General features: G+C 70.3%; 1 protein-coding gene across 2 annotated transcripts in view; it reads left to right on the forward strand.

Moving 5' to 3' along the window:
- NECTIN2 (nectin cell adhesion molecule 2) overlaps positions 1–18785 on the forward strand; it is a 61610-nt gene that overhangs the window by 11756 nt on the left and 31069 nt on the right. For both annotated transcript variants that reach the window (XM_075915948.2, XM_075915950.2), the window contains exons 2-5: positions 14064–14417; positions 16197–16490; positions 16675–16792; positions 18524–18672. In XM_075915948.2, the coding sequence (XP_075772063.1) occupies positions 14064–14417; positions 16197–16490; positions 16675–16792; positions 18524–18672 (915 nt within the window). The remainder of the gene's footprint in view (positions 1–14063; positions 14418–16196; positions 16491–16674; positions 16793–18523; positions 18673–18785) is intronic.

The following is an 18785-nucleotide window of genomic DNA, read 5'->3' on the forward strand; positions in this document are numbered from 1 at the left end:
CGGCAAACTGCAGCCTGCTGCCTCTGCCGCCCTCGCAGCCTGGCCACAGCCTCCCTCCCCAGCCCTGCTCTACCTCCAGGAAGCCTCCTTCCCTGGCAGCCAGGTCCCCCCGCGCTCTGCAGGGCAGCAGGCAGGGCCCCTCCCTCCAGGAGCCCTTCTTTCTCCAGCCCCCAGCGGGGCCCTGCTTAGCCGAGCCCCTCCGCTGGGGCTGAGCCCGCACGCGGCTGGGATTGGCCCTTCCAGGCCCGGTCGCAGGGCGCTGCGCAGACCCGTCTCCCCTGAGCCGAGCATAGTGGAGGCAGGGGAAGGCCTTCCCCTCCCCCGCCAGGCTAGGGTGTGGTTCCCTGTTTGCAGCAAAGCTGGGCGTGCACCCCCTTTGCCGCGTGGAGGGGGAGCCGGACGCGGGAGGAGACGGTCCCTGCCCCCGCGCCCGAGGGCCCGCGTGGAGGGGGGAGCCGGACGTGCGAGGAGACGGTCCCTGCCCCCGCGCCCGAGGGCCCGCGTGGAGGGGGGAGCCGGACGCGCGAGGAGACGGTCCCTGCCCCCGCGCCCGAGGGCCCGCGTGGAGGGGGGAGCCGGACGCGCGAGGAGACGGTCCCTGCCCCCGCGCCCGAGGGCCCGCGTGGAGGGGGGAGCCGGACGCGCGAGGAGACGGGCCCTGCCCCCGCGCCCGAGGGCCCGCGTGGAGGGGGGAGCCGGACGCGCGAGGAGACGGGCCCTGCCCCCGCGCCCGAGGGCCCGCGTGGAGGGGGGAGCCGGACGCGGGAGGAGACGGTCCCTGCCCCCGCGCCCGAGGGCCCGCGTGGAGGGGGGAGCCGGACGCGCGAGGAGACGGTCCCTGCCCCCGCGCCCGAGGGCCCGCGTGGAGGGGGGAGCCGGACGCGCGAGGAGACGGTCCCTGCCCCCGCGCCCGAGGGCCCGCGTGGAGGGGGGAGCCGGACGCGCGAGGAGACGGGCCCTGCCCCCGCGCCCGAGGGCCCGCGTGGAGGGGGGAGCCGGACGCGGGAGGAGACGGTCCCTGCCCCCGCGCCCGAGGGCCCGCGTGGAGGGGGGAGCCGGACGCGCGAGGAGACGGTCCCTGCCCCCGCGCCCGAGGGCCCGCGTGGAGGGGGGAGCCGGACGCGCGAGGAGACGGTCCCTGCCCCCGCGCCCGAGGGCCCGCGTGGAGGGGGGAGCCGGACGCGCGAGGAGACGGTCCCTGCCCCCGCGCCCGAGGGCCCGCGTGGAGGGGGGAGCCGGACGCGCGAGGAGACGGTCCCTGCCCCCGCGCCCGAGGGCCCGCGTGGAGGGGGGAGCCGGACGCAGGAGGAGACGGTCCCTGCCCCCGCGCCCCCTTTGCCGCAGCGAGGGGGGAGCCGGACGCGGGAGGAGACGGTCCCTGCCCCCGCGCCCGAGGGCCCGCGTGGAGGGGGGAGCCGGACGCGCGAGGAGATGGTCCCTGCCCCCGCGCCCGAGGGCCCGCGTGGAGGGGGTCCCTGCCCCCGCGCCCCCTTTGCCGCAGCGAGGGGGGAGCCGGACGCGCGAGGAGACGGTCCCTGCCCCCGCGCCCGAGGGCCCGCGTGGAGGGGGGGAGCCGGACGCGCGAGGAGACGGTCCCTGCCCCCGCGCCCGAGGGCCCGCGTGGAGGGGGGAGCCGGACGCGGGAGGAGACGGTCCCTGCCCCCGCGCCCGAGGGCCCGCGTGGAGGGGGGAGCCGGACGCGCGAGGAGACGGTCCCTGCCCCCGCGCCCGAGGGCCCGCGTGGAGGGGGGGAGCCGGACGCGCGAGGAGACGGTCCCTGCCCCCGCGCCCAGGGGCCTCAGTGCGCTAGCGTCGTGCTGCAGCGGCTGCCACTGGGGGTTGGTCCCTGGCCTGGGTTATTCAGAGATTGGCCTGGCCAGAAGGGACTGCTGGGAACCCTCTGACCGGCTGCCCTGGGTTACGAGTGGGCCCCTCCCGTCTTGTACCTGGAGCTATTGAACCCCTGTCCCTCCCAGAGCCACGAGGGAACCCAGGGGTCCTGGTCCTGCACCTGCTCTAACCACTAGCCCTCAGTGCCCTCTCAGAGCTGGGAGGGAACCCAGGGGGTCCTGGTCCTGCCCCTGCTCTAACCACTAGCCCTCACTGCTCTCTCGGAGCTGGGAGGGAACCCAGGGGTCCTGGTCCTGCCCCGGCTCTAACCACTAGCCCCCACTGCCCTCTCGGAGCTGGGAGGGAACCCAGGGGTCCTGGTCCTGCCCCGGCTCTAACCACTAGCCCCCACTGCCCTCCCACCCATGCCTGCCTGGGTGTTTCTTGTCATGTTCTCTTCCATCGCCTGTTTCCATTTGGCTCCATTCCCACTGCCCTGGAGCACCCAGTCCTGCCCCCTCCCCCTCTGCACTGTTGGCCAAGACACACCCGTGGCCCCGGGGAGGGGGTGCTCTCTGTGACCGGGGGTTGCCTGCCCCTGCCCATGCTGCCATCGGAGCCAGCGGTGCCCTAGAACGTGCTGCTGGGCGCCACAAGTCCTGCCCAGCATAGCGGCTCTATCAGGGGAGGAGGGATGTGGCAGCTGCCAGGCCGGTCCAGCTGCAGGCGTTTGTGCATTTGCAGGCTGGCTGCTGTGGCCTGGCCCTGCAGGGAAAGGGGGAGTCAGACCCAGTCCCTGTCCCCCCTCCCCATGGCTCGTAGCACAACAGTGTGGCGGTGACAATGCCAGCTGGTCCTCACTTTGCCCCCCACTGTGCTGAGATGTGGCTGCTTTTGGGGTGAGGCACCGGGGCTGCTGATCCAGAGCGCTCTCGCTCGACTCTGGGACGCAGCCACCTCTGGGGTGAGGCGGGGGGCTGCTGATCCAGAGCTCTCTCGCTCGACTCTGGGACGCAGCCGCCTCTGGGGTGAGGCACCGGGGCTGCTGATCCAGAGGGCTCTCGCTCGACTCTGGGACGCAGCCGCCTCTGGGGCGAGGCACCGGGGCTGCTGATCCAGAGCGCTCTCGCTCGACTCTGGGACGCAGCCGCCTCTGGGGCGAGGCACCGGGGCTGCTGATCCAGAGCGCTCTCGCTCGACTCTGGGACGCAGCCGCCTCTGGGGCGAGGCACCGGGGCCGCTGATCCAGAGCGCTCTCGCTCGACTCTGGGACGCAGCCGCCTCTGGGGCGAGGCACCGGGGCCGCTGATCCAGAGCGCTCTCGCTCGACTCTGGGACGCAGCCGCCTCTGGGGCGAGGCACCGGGGCCGCTGATCCAGAGCGCTCTCGCTCGACTCTGGGACGCAGCCGCCTCTGGGGCGAGGCACCGGGGCTGCTGATCCAGAGCGCTCTCGCTCGACTCTGGGACGCAGCCGCCTCTGGGGCGAGGCACCGGGGCCGCTGATCCAGAGCGCTCTCGCTCGACTCTGGGACGCAGCCGCCTCTGGGGCGAGGCACCGGGGCCGCTGATCCAGAGCGCTCTCGCTCGACTCTGGGACGCAGCCGCCTCTGGGGCGAGGCACCGGGGCTGCTGATCCAGAGCGCTCTCGCTCGACTCTGGGATGCAGCCGCCTCTGGGGTGAGGCACCGGGGCTGCTGATCCAGAGCGCTCTCGCTCGACTCTGGGACGCAGCCGCCTCTGGGGTGAGGCAGGGGGGCTGCTGATCCAGAGCTCCACAGGGGGCCACATGTAATAGCAACACAACAAAGCTGTTTTGCCCTGGGGCTTTGAGAAGGGAAAAGGGGGGATGTGGGTCAGAGACTAACTACAAAGCCAGGAAAGGGGGGGATAGCCAAGCCCCAAGCCAGGCCAGATTGGCCTCAGTGCAGTCTGGGTCTCTGCAATTACCCTCCGCTGCCTGGCCCGTAGAACTGAATTCCTAATGCTCCCGCTTCACGCTCCGTCTGGTTCCTTATTACATTAGGGGCCGCTTCATTCACGCTCTTGGCATTAGACTGACTCAGCGGCTCGGCTCTGTCGCTTCCCATTAGGGCAGGGGGCCCAGTCCCGGAGGGCCTGGCCTAGCAGCGCCGATCTCCAGGGAGGGCTCGGGGATGGCCGCACGTGTGTCTGGCCTTGGCGTGTCTGCTCGTGCAACGCCCGAGCGACCGGCCCAGAAGCCCCTTTTCTCCTGAGCAGAGACGGGGCAATGAGGGTTTGTTTGCCCCCGGGAGCCGGGCCTCGCCCCTCCCTTGTCGCGGCCCAGCCTAGGGCTGCTCGGAGGCGGGCAGTCTGCTCGTTGTGTGGTCGATACGGTTTTTATCGCCGCCGCGATTGGTCGATGTGGGGGCTGGGCTGCCGGCTCTCACTGCAGAGCGGTCGCGGGGGAGGGTTGCTCGGTCCTGCCTCGCGCCGGGTCCCGCAGCCTCCTGCCACGGAGCCGCGGGGAAACACGGCACCAGGGAAGCAGCTTTGAAGCCCGCTCCCCCCAGCACCGGCTCCTGCTCCCCCACTGCCTCCGCTGTAGACTCGCCTCGGCTTGCATCTCCAGCCCACCTCTAGGCTGCGTCCCTCGCCCTCCCGGCTGAACCGGGCGTCTCGCACGCTGCGCGGTATCGGAAAGGCCTCGCCAGCCCTGCTCTGCCCTCGGCCCCAGTGACTCAGCCAAAGGGGACCCAGCGCACAAGGCTGCGGGGCCTATACGGCGCCAGCCTGCCCGAGAGGGGCCCAGCGCTCCTGGGAGGGGAGCCGGGCATGGCAGGGAGCCAGGACTCCTGGGTTTTAGTGCGGCCCGTGTGCCTGCACCAGGCAGCCGCAGTGCTCAGAGGTGGCCAGGTGTCTGCCGGTCCCGTCTCCGATCCCTGCTGGCAGGGGCGAGTCTGCCCGGCCCCCGCCAAAGGGAAGGTTCCTGCCTGGCCTGCACGTGCTGGGGGGAGTGGGCTGTGCCGGGCATCTCGGCCCCCCAAGCCCCTGCCCGGCTTCCCCGCTTGGAGGCCTCCGAGCCCGCCTGGCTGGGCACGAGCTCACAGCTCCCTGATGGAGGGGGGAGGGCCTGGGCTGGGAGCAGGGTGTGAGGGCGCGTTGGGTCCCCCCGCAGCAGCTGGAACAGGCTCCGCCAGCACAGACGTGGCTACAGGAGCCAGGGCAGCGGGTCCATCGTCCCCCCCAACCCTCCGCAACCAGCCCCCCGGCCCCGCCCCCAGCCAGGTGCCGTCTCCCCCCGGGAAGAGCCTTGTTACCTGCTCAGGCTGGACCTGGGTGTCTGGCCAGTCCCCACGTGGGGGAGTCAGTGGGAATCCCAGCCCAGCGCAGGGGACCCGGGCCATAGAGCAGACAGCCCCCCCCCCCGTCAGCTCTGTGAGGGGAGTAAGGTCTAGTGGTTAGGTGGGGGCGGGTCACCAGTCAGCACATTCTGTGATGCTGCTGCACCATTGCCGGCTGGGGTAGGTGAGCCTGGGGTGACAGGGCTTTCCTGGGCTGAGGGGGGTGGGACCCTCAAGTGGGTAGAGCTGCGTGTCACGCCGAGGGCGAGTCCTGGCTTGGGGGCTTGTGCCCAGGGCTCTGGAGGGCAGCACGTCCCGCGGCTGGGGCCCAGGGATCAGGCGTGGCAGGCCCAGCGGAGCCAGCGGGAGCGGGACCCGCAGGCTGGGGGGGCAGGGATCAGGCGTGGCAGGCCCAGCGGAGCCAGCGGGAGCGGGACCCGCAGCCTGGGGGGGCCCAGGGATCAGGCGTGGCAGGCCCAGCGGAGCCAGCGGGAGCGGGACCCGCAGGCTGGGGGGGGGCAGGGATCAGGCGTGGCAGGCCCAGCGGAGCCAGGGAGAGTGGGACCCGCAGGCTGGGGGGGGGGGGGCAGGGATCAGGCGTGGCAGGCCCAGCGGAGCCAGCGGGAGCGGGACCCGCAGGCTGGGGGGGGGCAGGGATCAGGCGTGGCAGGCCCAGCGGAGCCAGCGGGAGCGGGACCCGCAGGCTGGGGGGGGCAGGGATCAGGCGTGGCAGGCCCAGCGGAGCCAGCGGGAGCGGGACCCGCAGGCTGGGGGGGGCAGGGATCAGGCGTGGCAGGCCCAGCGGAGCCAGCGGGAGTGGGACCCGCCGGCTGGGGGGGGCCCAGGGATCAGGCGTGGCAGGCCCAGCGGAGCCAGCGGGAGTGGGACCCGCAGGCTGGGGGGGGCCCAGGGATCAGGCGTGGCAGGCCCAGCGGAGCCAGCGGGAGCGGGACCCGCCGGCTGGGGGGGGCCCAGGGATCAGGCGTGGCAGGCCCAGCGGAGCCAGCGGGAGCGGGACCCGCAGGCTGGGGGGGGCAGGGATCAGGCGTGGCAGGCCCAGCGGAGCCAGCGGGAGCGGGACCCGCAGGCTGGGGGGGGCAGGGATCAGGCGTGGCAGGCCCAGCGGAGCCAGCGGGAGCGGGACCCGCAGGCTGGGGGGGGCAGGGATCAGGCGTGGCAGGCCCAGCGGAGCCAGCGGGAGCGGGACCCGCAGGCTGGGGGGGCCCAGGGATCAGGCGTGGCAGGCCCAGCGGAGCCAGCGGGAGCGGGACCCGCAGGCTGGGGGGGGCAGGGATCAGGCGTGGCAGGCCCAGCGGAGCCAGCGGGAGCGGGACCCGCAGGCTGGGGGGGGGGGGCAGGGATCAGGCGTGGCAGGCCCAGCGGAGCCAGCGGGAGTGGGACCCGCAGGCTGGGGGGGCCAGGGATCAGGCGTGGCAGGCCCAGCGGAGCCAGCGGGAGCGGGACCCGCAGGCTGGGGGGGGGGGGCAGGGATCAGGCGTGGCAGGCCCAGCGGAGCCAGCGGGAGTGGGACCCGCAGGCTGGGGGGGCAGGGATCAGGCGTGGCAGGCCCAGCGGAGCCAGCGGGAGCGGGACCCGCAGGCTGGGGGGGCAGGGACGGACCCACGTGTCGTGGCGTTTCTAGTGCTACCTGGTCCAGGGCTGCTGCAAAGGGCCCGGCACAGCAGGGTGGGGCAGGGCTCTGCCCCATGCCCGTGGAGCCGCACGGGGAGACAGGAGTCCGGCTGCGACGCTCACGCTGGCGCGTTGCTGGGGGCAGGGTCTGGGTCCGCGGCTGCCCCCACTAGACACGCTGCTCCGTGGCCCCAGGCCCAGCCCCAAAGCAGAAGCAGGCGGGCAGCTGGCTGGAGGGTGAAGCCAGCCCGGTGGGATGGGAGGGAGGGGATTCCCGGCGTAGATCTATGGCTGGAGGGTGAAGCCAGCCCGGTGGGATGGGAGGGAGGGGATTCCCGGCGTAGATCTATGGCTGGAGGGTGAAGCCAGCCCGGTGGGATGGGAGGGAGGGGGATTCCCGGCGTAGATCTATGGCTGCAGGGTGAAGCCAGCCCGGTGCGATGGGAGGGAGGGGGATTCCCGGCGTAGATCTATGGCTGGAGGGTGAAGCCAGCCCGGTGGGATGGGAGGGAGGGGATTCCCGGCGTAGATCTATGGCTGGAGGGTGAAGCCAGCCCGGTGCGATGGGAGGGAGGGGGATTCCCGGCGTAGATCTATGGCTGGAGGGTGAAGCCAGCCCGGTGGGATGGGAGGGAGGGGATTCCCGGCGTAGATCTATGGCTGGAGGGTGAAGCCAGCCCGGTGGGATGGGAGGGAGGGGATTCCCGGCGTAGATCTATGGCTGGAGGGTGAAGCCAGCCCGGTGGGATGGGAGGGAGGGGATTCCCGGCGTAGATCTATGGCTGGAGGGTGAAGCCAGCCCGGTGGGATGGGAGGGAGGGGGATTCCCGGCGTAGATCTATGGCTGCAGGGTGAAGCCAGCCCGGTGGGATGGGAGGGAGGGGATTCCCGGCGTAGATCTATGGCTGCAGGGTGAAGCCAGCCCGGTGCGATGGGAGGGAGGGGGATTCCCGGCGTAGATCTATGGCTGGAGGGTGAAGCCAGCCCGGTGCGATGGGAGGGAGGGGGATTCCCGGCGTAGATCTATGGCTGGAGGGTGAAGCCAGCCCGGTGCGATGGGAGGGAGGGGATTCCCGGCGTAGATCTATGGCTGGACGGTGAAGCCAGCCCGGTGGGATGGGAGGGAGGGGATTCCCGGCGTAGATCTATGGCTGGAGGGTGAAGCCAGCCCGGTGGGATGGGAGGGAGGGGATTCCCGGCGTAGATCTATGGCTGGACGGTGAAGCCAGCCCGGTGGGATGGGAGGGAGGGGATTCCCGGCGTAGATCTATGGCTGGAGGGTGAAGCCAGCCCGGTGGGATGGGAGGGAGGGGGATTCCCGGCGTAGATCTATGGCTGGAGGGTGAAGCCAGCCCGGTGGGATGGGAGGGAGGGGATTCCCGGCGTAGATCTATGGCTGGAGGGTGAAGCCAGCCCGGTGGGATGGGAGGGAGGGGATTCCCGGCGTAGATCTATGGCTGGACGGTGAAGCCAGCCCGGTGGGATGGGAGGGAGGGGATTCCCGGCGTAGATCTATGGCTGGAGGGTGAAGCCAGCCCGGTGGGATGGGAGGGAGGGGATTCCCGGCGTAGATCTATGGCTGGAGGGTGAAGCCAGCCCGGTGGGATGGGAGGGAGGGGATTCCCGGCGTAGATCTATGGCTGCAGGGTGAAGCCAGCCGGGTGGGATGGGAGGGAGGGGATTCCCGGTGTAGATCTATGGCTGGAGGGTGAAGCCAGCCCGGTGGGATGGGAGGGAGGGGATTCCCGGCGTAGATCTATGGCTGGACGGTGAAGCCAGCCCGGTGGGATGGGAGGGAGGGGATTCCCGGCGTAGATCTATGGCTGCAGGGTGAAGCCAGCCCGGTGGGATGGGAGGGAGGGGATTCCCGGCGTAGATCTATGGCTGGACGGTGAAGCCAGCCCGGTGGGATGGGAGGGAGGGGATTCCCGGCGTAGATCTATGGCTGCAGGGTGAAGCCAGCCCGGTGGGATGGGAGGGAGGGGATTCCCGGCGTAGATCTATGGCTGGAGGGTGAAGCCAGCCCGGTGGGATGGGAGGGAGGGGATTCCCGGCGTAGATCTATGGCTGCAGGGTGAAGCCAGCCCGGTGGGATGGGAGGGAGGGGATTCCCGGCGTAGATCTATGGCTGGAGGGTGAAGCCAGCCCGGTGGGATGGGAGGGAGGGGATTCCCGGCGTAGATCTATGGCTGGAGGGTGAAGCCAGCCCGGTGGGATGGGAGGGAGGGGGATTCCCGGCGTAGATCTATGGCTGGAGGGTGAAGCCAGCCCGGTGCGATGGGAGGGAGGGGATTCCCGGTGTAGATCTATGGCTGGAGGGTGAAGCCAGCCCGGTGGGATGGGAGGGAGGGGATTCCCGGCGTAGATCTATGGCTGGAGGGTGAAGCCAGCCCGGTGGGATGGGAGGGAGGGGATTCCCGGCGTAGATCTATGGCTGCAGGGTGAAGCCAGCCCGGTGGGATGGGAGGGAGGGGATTCCCGGCGTAGATCTATGGCTGCAGGGTGAAGCCAGCCTGGTGGGATGGGAGGGAGGGGATTCCCGGCGTAGATCTATGGCTGCAGGGTGAAGCCAGCCTGGTGGGATGGGAGGGAGGGGGATTCCCGGTGTAGATCTATGGCTGGAGGGTGAAGCCAGCCCGGTGGGATGGGAGGGAGGGGATTCCCGGCGTAGATCTATGGCTGGACGGTGAAGCCAGCCCGGTGGGATGGGAGGGAGGGGATTCCCGGCGTAGATCTATGGCTGGAGGGTGAAGCCAGCCCGGTGGGATGGGAGGGAGGGGATTCCCGGCGTAGATCTATGGCTGGAGGGTGAAGCCAGCCCGGTGCGATGGGAGGGAGGGGATTCCCGGCGTAGATCTATGGCTGGAGGGTGAAGCCAGCCCGGTGGGATGGGAGGGAGGGGGATTCCCGGCGTAGATCTATGGCTGGAGGGTGAAGCCAGCCCGGTGCGATGGGAGGGAGGGGATTCCCGGCGTAGATCTATGGCTGCAGGGTGAAGCCAGCCCAGTGGGATGGGAGGGAGGGGGATTCCCGGCGTAGATCTATGGCTGGAGGGTGAAGCCAGCCCGGTGCGATGGGAGGGAGGGGGATTCCCGGCGTAGATCTATGGCTGGAGGGTGAAGCCAGCCCGGTGGGATGGGAGGGAGGGGATTCCCGGCGTAGATCTATGGCTGCAGGGTGAAGCCAGCCCAGTGGGATGGGAGGGAGGGGGATTCCCGGCGTAGATCTATGGCTGGAGGGTGAAGCCAGCCCGGTGCGATGGGAGGGAGGGGATTCCCGGCGTAGATCTATGGCTGGAGGGTGAAGCCAGCCCGGTGGGATGGGAGGGAGGGGGATTCCCGGCGTAGATCTATGGCTGCAGGGTGAAGCCAGCCCAGTGGGATGGGAGGGAGGGGGATTCCCGGCGTAGATCTATGGCTGGAGGGTGAAGCCAGCCCGGTGCGATGGGAGGGAGGGGATTCCCGGCGTAGATCTATGGCTGCAGGGTGAAGCCAGCCCGGTGGGATGGGAGGGAGGGGGATTCCCGGCGTAGATCTATGGCTGCAGGGTGAAGCCAGCCCGGTGGGATGGGAGGGAGGGGATTCCCGGCGTAGATCTATGGCTGCAGGGTGAAGCCAGCCCGGTGGGATGGGAGGGAGGGGATTCCCGGCGTAGATCTATGGCTGGAGGGTGAAGCCAGCCCGGTGCGATGGGAGGGAGGGGGATTCCCGGCGTAGATCTATGGCTGCAGGGTGAAGCCAGCCCGGTGGGATGGGAGGGAGGGGATTCCCGGCGTAGATCTATGGCTGCAGGGTGAAGCCAGCCCGGTGGGATGGGAGGGAGGGGGATTCCCGGCGTAGATCTATGGCTGCAGGGTGAAGCCAGCCCGGTGGGATGGGAGGGAGGGGATTCCCGGCGTAGATCTATGGCTGCAGGGTGAAGCCAGCCCGGTGGGATGGGAGGGAGGGGATTCCCGGCGTAGATCTATGGCTGCAGGGTGAAGCCAGCCCGGTGGGATGGGAGGGAGGGGATTCCCGGCGTAGATCTATGGCTGCAGGGTGAAGCCAGCCCGGTGGGATGGGAGGGAGGGGATTCCCGGCGTAGATCTATGGCTGGAGGGTGAAGCCAGCCCGGTGGGATGGGAGGGAGGGGATTCCCGGCGTAGATCTATGGCTGGAGGGTGAAGCCAGCCCGGTGGGATGGGAGGGAGGGGATTCCCGGCGTAGATCTATGGCTGGAGGGTGAAGCCAGCCCGGTGCGATGGGAGGGAGGGGGATTCCCGGCGTAGATCTATGGCTGGAGGGTGAAGCCAGCCCGATGGGATGGGAGGGAGGGGATTCCCGGCGTAGATCTATGGCTGGAGGGTGAAGCCAGCCCGGTGGGATGGGAGGGAGGGGATTCCCGGCGTAGATCTATGGCTGGAGGGTGAAGCCAGCCCGATGGGATGGGAGGGAGGGGGATTCCCGGCGTAGATCTATGGCTGCAGGGTGAAGCCAGCCCGGTGGGATGGGAGGGAGGGGATTCCCGGCATAGATCTATGGCTGGAGGGTGAAGCCAGCCCGGTGGGATGGGAGGGAGGGGATTCCTGGCATAGATCTATGGCTGGAGGGTGAAGCCAGCCCGGTGGGATGGGAGGGAGGGGATTCCCGGCGTAGATCTATGGCTGGAGGGTGAAGCCAGCCCGGTGGGATGGGAGGGAGGGGGATTCCCGGCGTAGATCTATGGCTGGAGGGTGAAGCCAGCCCGGTGGGATGGGAGGGAGGGGATTCCCGGCGTAGATCTATGGCTGCAGGGTCCCCGTGGGCGGGTAATGTTGGCCTGTTGCCGAGGGGCGCTAAGTAGCTAAATGGCTCCTATCAGAACGACCCCCCCCAACCTGTGGCCCCCAGTGCTGCACAGCCAGGGGCCCCGTGTAAGACCCTTTGGGGAGGGGTGTCAACAAGGCCATGAATAGAGACACCTGGGGCTGTTTTGGCATCATGACCGACGTGATGTCTAGTGGTTAGGGCTGGGAGCCAGGCCCCCTGTGTTTCTTGCTGGCTCTGGGGGTGGGGGCTGGTGGGGGGGGCTGGGAGCCAGGCCCCCTGTGTTTCTTGCTGGCTCTGGGGGTGGGGGCTGGTGGGGGGGGCTGGGAGCCAGGCCCCCTGTGTTTCTTGCTGGCTCTGGGGGTGGGGGCTGGTGGGGGGGGCTGGGAGCCAGGCCCCCTGTGTTTCTTGCTGGCTCTGGGGGTGGGGGCTGGTGGGGGGGGGGCTGGGAGCCAGGCCCCCTGTGTTTCTTGCTGGGCCTGGGGGTGGGGGCTGGTGGGGGGGGCTGGGAGCCAGGCCCCCTGTGTTTCTTGCTGGCTCTGGGGGTGGGGGCTGGTGGGGGGGGGGCTGGGAGCCAGGCCCCCTGTGTTTCTTGCTGGCTCTGGGGGTGGGGGCTGGTGGGGGGGGGCTGGGAGCCAGGCCCCCTGTGTTTCTTGCTGGCTCTGGGGGTGGGGGCTGGTGGGGGGGGCTGGGAGCCTGGGCCCCTGTGTTTCTTGCTGGCTCTGGGGGTGGAGGCTGGTGGGGGGGGGCTGGGAGCCAGGCCCCCTGTGTTTCTTGCTGGCTCTGGGGGTGGGGGCTGGTGGGGGGGGCTGGGAGCCTGGGCCCCTGTGTTTCTTGCTGGCTCTGGGGGGACCTGGTCTGGGGGGAGAGGGAGCTGGGAGCCAGGCCCCCTGTGTTTCTTGCTGGCTCTGGGGGTGGGGTCTGGTCGTGGGGGGGGGCTGGGAGCCAGGCCCCCTGTGTTTCTTGCTGGCTCTGGGACGGGGCCTGGTCGGGGGGGGGGGGGGGGGGGCTGGGAGCCTGGGTCCCATCCTGGCCTGGCCTGGCCTGGCCTGGCCTGGGAGGGGCATGGGGCTGGGAGCCTGGGCCCCTGGGTCCCGTCCTGGCCTGGGAGGGGCATGGGGCTGGGAGCCAGGCCCCCTGTGTTTCTTGCTGGCTCTGGGGCGGGTTAGGGGGGGCTGGGAGTCTGGGCCCCTGGGTCCCGTCCTGGCCTGGCAGGGGCATGGGGCTGGGAGCCTGGGTCCCTGGGTCTTGTCCTGGCCTGGCAGGGGCATGGGGCTGGGTCCCTGGGTCCCTGGGTCCCGTCCTGGCCTGGGAGGGGCATGGGGCTGGGCCCCTGGGTCCCGTCCTGGCCTGGCAGGGGCATGGGGCTGGGAGCCTGGGTCCCGTCCTGGCCTGGCAGGGGCATGGGTCTGGGAGCCTGGGTCCCTGGGTCCCGTCCTGGCCTGGCAGGGGCATGGGGCTGGGAGCCTGGGTCCCTGGGTCCCGTCCTGGCCTGGCAGGGGCATGGGGCTGGGAGCCTGGGTCCCTGGGTCCCGTCCTGGCCTGGCAGGGGCATGGGGCTGGGAGCCTGGGTCCCTGGGTCCCGTCCTGGCCTGGCAGGGGCATGGGGCTGGGAGCCTGGGTCCCGTCCTGGCCTGGCAGGGGCATGGGGCTGGGAGCCTGGGTCCCTGGGTCCCGTCCTGGCCTGGCAGGGGCATGGGGCTGGGAGCCTGGGTCCCTGGGTCCCGTCCTGGCCTGGCAGGGGCATGGGTCTGGGAGCCTGGGTCCCTGGGTCCCGTCCTGGCCTGGCAGGGGCATGGGTCTGGGCCCCTGGGTCCCGTCCTGGCCTGGCAGGGGCATGGGGCTGGGAGCCTGGGTCCCTGGGTCCCGTCCTGGCCTGGCAGGGACATGGGGCTGGGAGCCTGGGTCCCTGGGTCCCGTCCTGGCCTGGCAGGGGCATGGGGCTGGGAGCCTGGGTCCCGTCCTGGCCTGGCAGGGGCATGGGGCTGGGAGCCTGGGTCCCTGGGTCCCGTCCTGGCCTGGCAGGGGCATGGGGCTGGGAGCCTGGGTCCCTGGGTCCCGTCCTGGCCTGGCAGGGGCATGGGGCTGGGAGCCTGGGTCCCGTCCTGGCCTGGCAGGGGCATGGGGCTGGGAGCCTGGGTCCCTGGGTCCCGTCCTGGCCTGGCAGGGGCATGGGGCTGGGAGCCTGGGTCCCGTCCTGGCCTGGCAGGGGCATGGGTCTGGGAGCCTGGGTCCCTGGGTCCCGTCCTGGCCTGGCAGGGGCATGGGGCTGGGAGCCTGGGTCCCTGGGTCCCGTCCTGGCCTGGCAGGGGCATGGGGCTGGGAGCCTGGGTCCCTGGGTCCCGTCCTGGCCTGGCAGGGGCATGGGTCTGGGAGCCTGGGTCCCTGGGTCCCGTCCTGGCCTGGCAGGGGCATGGGGCTGGGAGCCTGGGTCCCTGGGTCCCGTCCTGGCCTGGCAGGGGCATGGGGCTGGGAGCCGGTCCGTCTGAGCTGGCTGCCTCTCTCTCCCCGCAGTGGGGCTGAGCCAGATGGTGAGGGTCCGCACTGAGGTGACGGGCCGCGTGGGCGAGGAGGCCGTCCTGCCGTGCCTCTTCCCCACCAGCGCTAGCGCCGACACCAAGGTGAGCCAGGTGACCTGGATGAAGGAGAGCGGGGGCAGGAAGCAGAACGTGGCCGTCTACCTCCCGGAGCACAAGCCCAACTTCCCCCTGGAGAACAGCGGCAGGATCCGGTTCCTGAACGTCTCCCTGCAGGACGCCACGCTGGTCATCCAGCCCCTGCGCATGAGTGACGAGGGCATCTACATCTGCGAATTCGCCACCTACCCCTATGGCAACCAAGACGGGTTCACCACGCTCAGCATCCTGGGTGAGGGGCTGGGCCTGGGGGGACGGGGCGGGGGGCGTTCTGCGGGGCGCTCGGGGCGGGGCCGGAGGGGGGGACGGGACGGGGGGCGTTCTGCGGGGCGCTCGGGGCGGGGCCGGAGGGGGGGACGGGACGGGGGGCGTTCTGCGGGGCGCTCGGGGCGGGGCCGGAGGGGGGACGGGGCGGGGGGCGTTCTGCGGGGCGCTCGGGGCGGGGCCGGAGGGGGGGACGGGACGGGGGGCGTTCTGCGGGGTGCTCGGGGCGGGGCTGGGCCTGGGGGGACGGGACAGGGGGGCGTTCCGCGGGGCACTCGGGGCGGGGCCGGAGGGGGGGACGGGACGGGTGGGCGTTCCGTGGGGCGCTCGGGGCAGGGCCGGAGGGGGGGACAAGACGGGGGGGCGTTCCGCGGGGCGCTCGGGGCGGGGCCGGAGGGGGGGACGGGACGGGGGGCGTTCCGCGGGGCGCTCGGGGCGGGGCCGGAGGGGGGGACGGGACGGGGGGGCGTTCCGCGGGGCGCTCGGGGCGGGGCCGGAGGGGGGGACGGGATGGGAGGGCGTTCCGCGGGGCGCTCGGGGCGGGGCCGGAGGGGGGGACGGGACGGGACAAGCCCCACCCCTGCCACTGCCATTGGCTGGAAGGGAGGAGCTGCGGCCAATGGGAGGCCGGGGCTGTCTCTCGTGGCGGTGCACGGCCGCACGCACCTCGGCGCACCGAGCACCCTGCCCAGCCTGGTGCCCGGGGGGGTCAGTGCAGACGTGCTCCTGGGCGTAAGACGGGTGGAGGCCCCGGGGCGGGGCACGTCTCCGGGGGATGGTCGGTGGGGCGCCCCCGGCAGGCGAGGTGGGGAAGCGGCACCTGTCTCTGCTGGGAGAGCCGCCTGGGTGCCTTGGACGGGGCCGGGAAGGTGCTGGTTCCCGTGGCTACCGCGCAGCCCGGGGGGACGGTCTGGCTGCCTTTCAGCGGCGCAGGGGGGCCCAGCGGGCTGGGACTCGGGGCCCCGAACTCGGTGGGGGATGGGAACACCGCCGGCTAACCCTGCCCTGGCCCCCAGCCCGGGGGGACGGTCTGGCTGCCTTTCAGCGGCGCAGGGGAGCCCAGCGGGCTGGGACTCGGGCCCCCGAACTCGGTGGGGAGCGGGAACACCGCCGGCTAACCCTGCCCTGGCCCCCAGCCCGGGGAGACGGTCTGGCTGCCTTTCAGCGGTGCAGGGGGGCCCAGTGGGCTGGGACTCGGGCCCCCGAACTCAGTGGGGAGCGGGAACACCGCCGGCTAACCCTGCCCTGGCCCCCAGCCCGGGGGGACGGTCTGGCTGCCTTTCAGCGGTGCAGGGGGGCCCAGTGGGCTGGGACTCGGGCCCCCGAACTCGGTGGGGGATGGGAACACCGCCGGCTAACCCTGCCCTGGCCCCCAGCCCGGGGGGACGGTCTGGCTGCCTTTCAGCGGCGCAGGGGAGCCCAGCGGGCTGGGACTCGGGGCCCCGAACTCGGTGGGGGATGGGAACACCGCCGGCTAACCCTGCCCTGGCCCCCAGCCCGGGGGGACGGTCTGGCTGCCTTTCAGGGGTGCAGGGGGGCCCAGCGGGCTGGGACTTGGGGCCCCGAACTCGGTGGGGGATGGGAACACCGCCGGCTAACCCTGCCCTGGCCCCCAGCCCGCCCCCAGCCCGGGGAGACGGTCTGGCTGCCTTTCGGCGGCGCAGGGGGGCCCAGCGGGCTGGGACTCGGGCCCCGAACTCGGTGGGGGAGCGGGAACACCGCCGGCTAACGCTGCCCTGGCCCCCAGCCAGGCCCACCAACGCGGCAGAGCCCCGGAAGGCGTCGGTAGGCTCCGCGGCCGTTCCAGTGGCTCTGTGCACCTCGGCCCACGGCAAACCCCCCGCCCTCATCACCTGGGACTCCTCCCTGCACGGCAACTTCAACGCCTCCGAGGTGACCCACGAGGACGGCACGGTCACCGTGACCAGCCAGTTCAACGTCGTCCCCACGGCGGCGGCAGACCAGCAGCAGGTCACCTGTATTGTCAGCCAGCGGACGCTGTCCAAGCCGGAGCACATCCCCGTCACGCTGGCCGTGCTGTGTGAGTCGGGGCCCCGGCTGCGGCTCCGGGAGGGTAGCGGGGGCTAGTGGTTAGAGTGGGGGTGGGGGCTGGGAGCCAGGACTCCTGGGTTCTCACCATGGCCCTGGTACAGGGATGGGGGATGGGCTGGGGGGGGTCAAAGGCAGCTGGCAGGGTCTGACTGGTCCCTCTGCGCTCTCCACAGACCCCCCCCAGGTCACCATCAGTGGTTATGACGACAATTGGTACATGAGCCGGAGCGAGGCCAAGCTGAAATGCGTGGCCACCGGGAACCCGCCGCCCACCCACTACGCCTGGAGCACGTGAGTGTCATGGCTCCTTCCCCACTCTGGCATGATAAATGCAGAAGTGGGGGCCAGCAAGTGTACCCCAAAGCCTTATCTACCAGGCTTTGGTATAAAACTTCCCCCCAAGATCTTAAAAACCTAGATCTTGGGAATAAAACTTCCGCTGCCACCACCCAAACGTTGCTAAAGAAACCAGGGGAAAGATCATTTGGGAAATCTTCCCCCTAAAACAAAAATCAGGGCACACCATTAACCACTGCCAGGTTAAGAAAAGAAAAGAAAGAACTTTTATTATTACAACAATAGTCTGGTTGCAAGTATAATGACTAGATGGGAAGGTAACAAAATACACTCCTGGAGACACTCCATGGCCTAGAACTTAGTTACAAAGAAAAGCCAAAACATCTTTTAAGCAGGGCCAGATCTCAGATCCCATCCCCAACCCTTAAAACAATAAACCCTAACGAAACTACCTAACCCTTACCCTACTTACAGAAAGTGAAGAATGGTGTCTTGGAGAGAGAGAGAGAGACATGCTTGTCCCTCTCTGTAGCTGCAGAGGACTCACCCAGAGGAACAAAAGGAAAAACCCCAAATTCCTTTGTCCCAGTTTGAAAAGTCCCACCTACATTCCTACTGGTCACTCCACCTGGCTAGGTGTAGTTAACCCCTTAATCCCCAGGCTGCTGGCTAACCCTCATAATCATGACAGTGAGTCCCCCCGCAGGCCCCAGGGGAGGGGATGCTGCTGAAAGACCCCTTGCCACAAACACTGGCTGGCTCCTAACGGGGCCTAGTGGTTAAAGCAGGGGGGCTGGGAGCCGGGGCTCTTGGGTTCTCCCCCTGGCACCATAAGGGGCACGTGGCCTAGTGGTTAGAGCAGGGGGGCTGGGAGCCGGGGCTCTTGGGTTCTCCCCCTGGCACCATAAGGGGCATGTGGCCTAGTGGTTAGAGCAGGGGGGCTGGGAGCCGGGGCTCCTGGGTTCTAACTCTGGCCCTATAAGGGCAGTGGGGGCTGGGAGCCAGAGCTGCTGGGTTTGGCTCCTCCCAGAGCCCAAAGGGACCCATTGGCAGGTGGCTGGTAGGTCCCGCGGGGGAGGAAATGAAACCAAACCTGCTGGCAAACCTGTTTTTCTAGGCTGTCAGGGGCCTGGGGTCCTGCCCTGCTGAGCAGGGGGCCCCAAACTCCCCAGTGCCCAGCTACTGAGGGGCCTGGGTGCTGCGTGTAGCCGGATCCTACCTGGGCTGTGGCCCTGTGTCTGCCAGGCCTGGGATCTGAACTGACCCAGCAGGGAGGAGTGGGTCTGCCCCAGGTCACCTGCACCCCAGCCCCCGTTGTGCCGTGTGCAGGCCGGGCTGGCCAGGAGGCGGGGTGCATCAGAGGGTTATCGGGGCCCAGCCCCCGGCACGGAGCTCAGCACCGCTGCGCCAGTCTCTCCCCGACGGGCGGGGCAGCGTGTGCGCCGGCGTTGCTGCTTTGCGTGCATGCGAGATGGAGTTCCAGCGGGGGAAGCTGGCAGCCGTGGCTCCTGGGTCCTGCACATGGCTCTGGGAGAGGAGGAGAGGGGGGTAGTGGTTAGCGCTGGGGTGGGGGGAGGCTTGACAAGCAGGACTCCTGGGTCCTCTCCCATGTGTGGAAGGGGAGTGGAGTCTAGTGGGTAGAGCAGGGGGAGCCCAGGTCTGAGAGCGGGCTGGGGTGAAGGCCCCTGCTCTGGTTGGTCTCTCATCAGGCGCTCCCCTTCCCAGGCTCGAGGGGCCACTGCCCCCCACGGTGCAGGTGCAGGGTGACCAGCTGGTGGTACCGTCCGTGGACGCAGCCGTGAACACGACCTTCGTCTGCCAGGTCACCAACAGCGAGGGCACGAGCCGGGTGGAGCAGCTCGTCCTGGTGCGAGGTGAGAGCGGGGGCGCTCTCCGGGGGGAGGTCCTGCGGGGTGGGGCTCCTGGAGGGGTCTTCGTGCCCCCTCTTGGAGGGGGGTCCAGCCCCTCCTCCCCCTCCCCAAGGCGT

The sequence above is a fragment of the Pelodiscus sinensis genome, chromosome 22 (genome assembly GCF_052426305.1).
Source record: "Pelodiscus sinensis isolate ZL-2025 chromosome 22, ASM5242630v1, whole genome shotgun sequence".
NCBI classification, from domain to species: Eukaryota; Metazoa; Chordata; order Testudines; family Trionychidae; genus Pelodiscus; species Pelodiscus sinensis.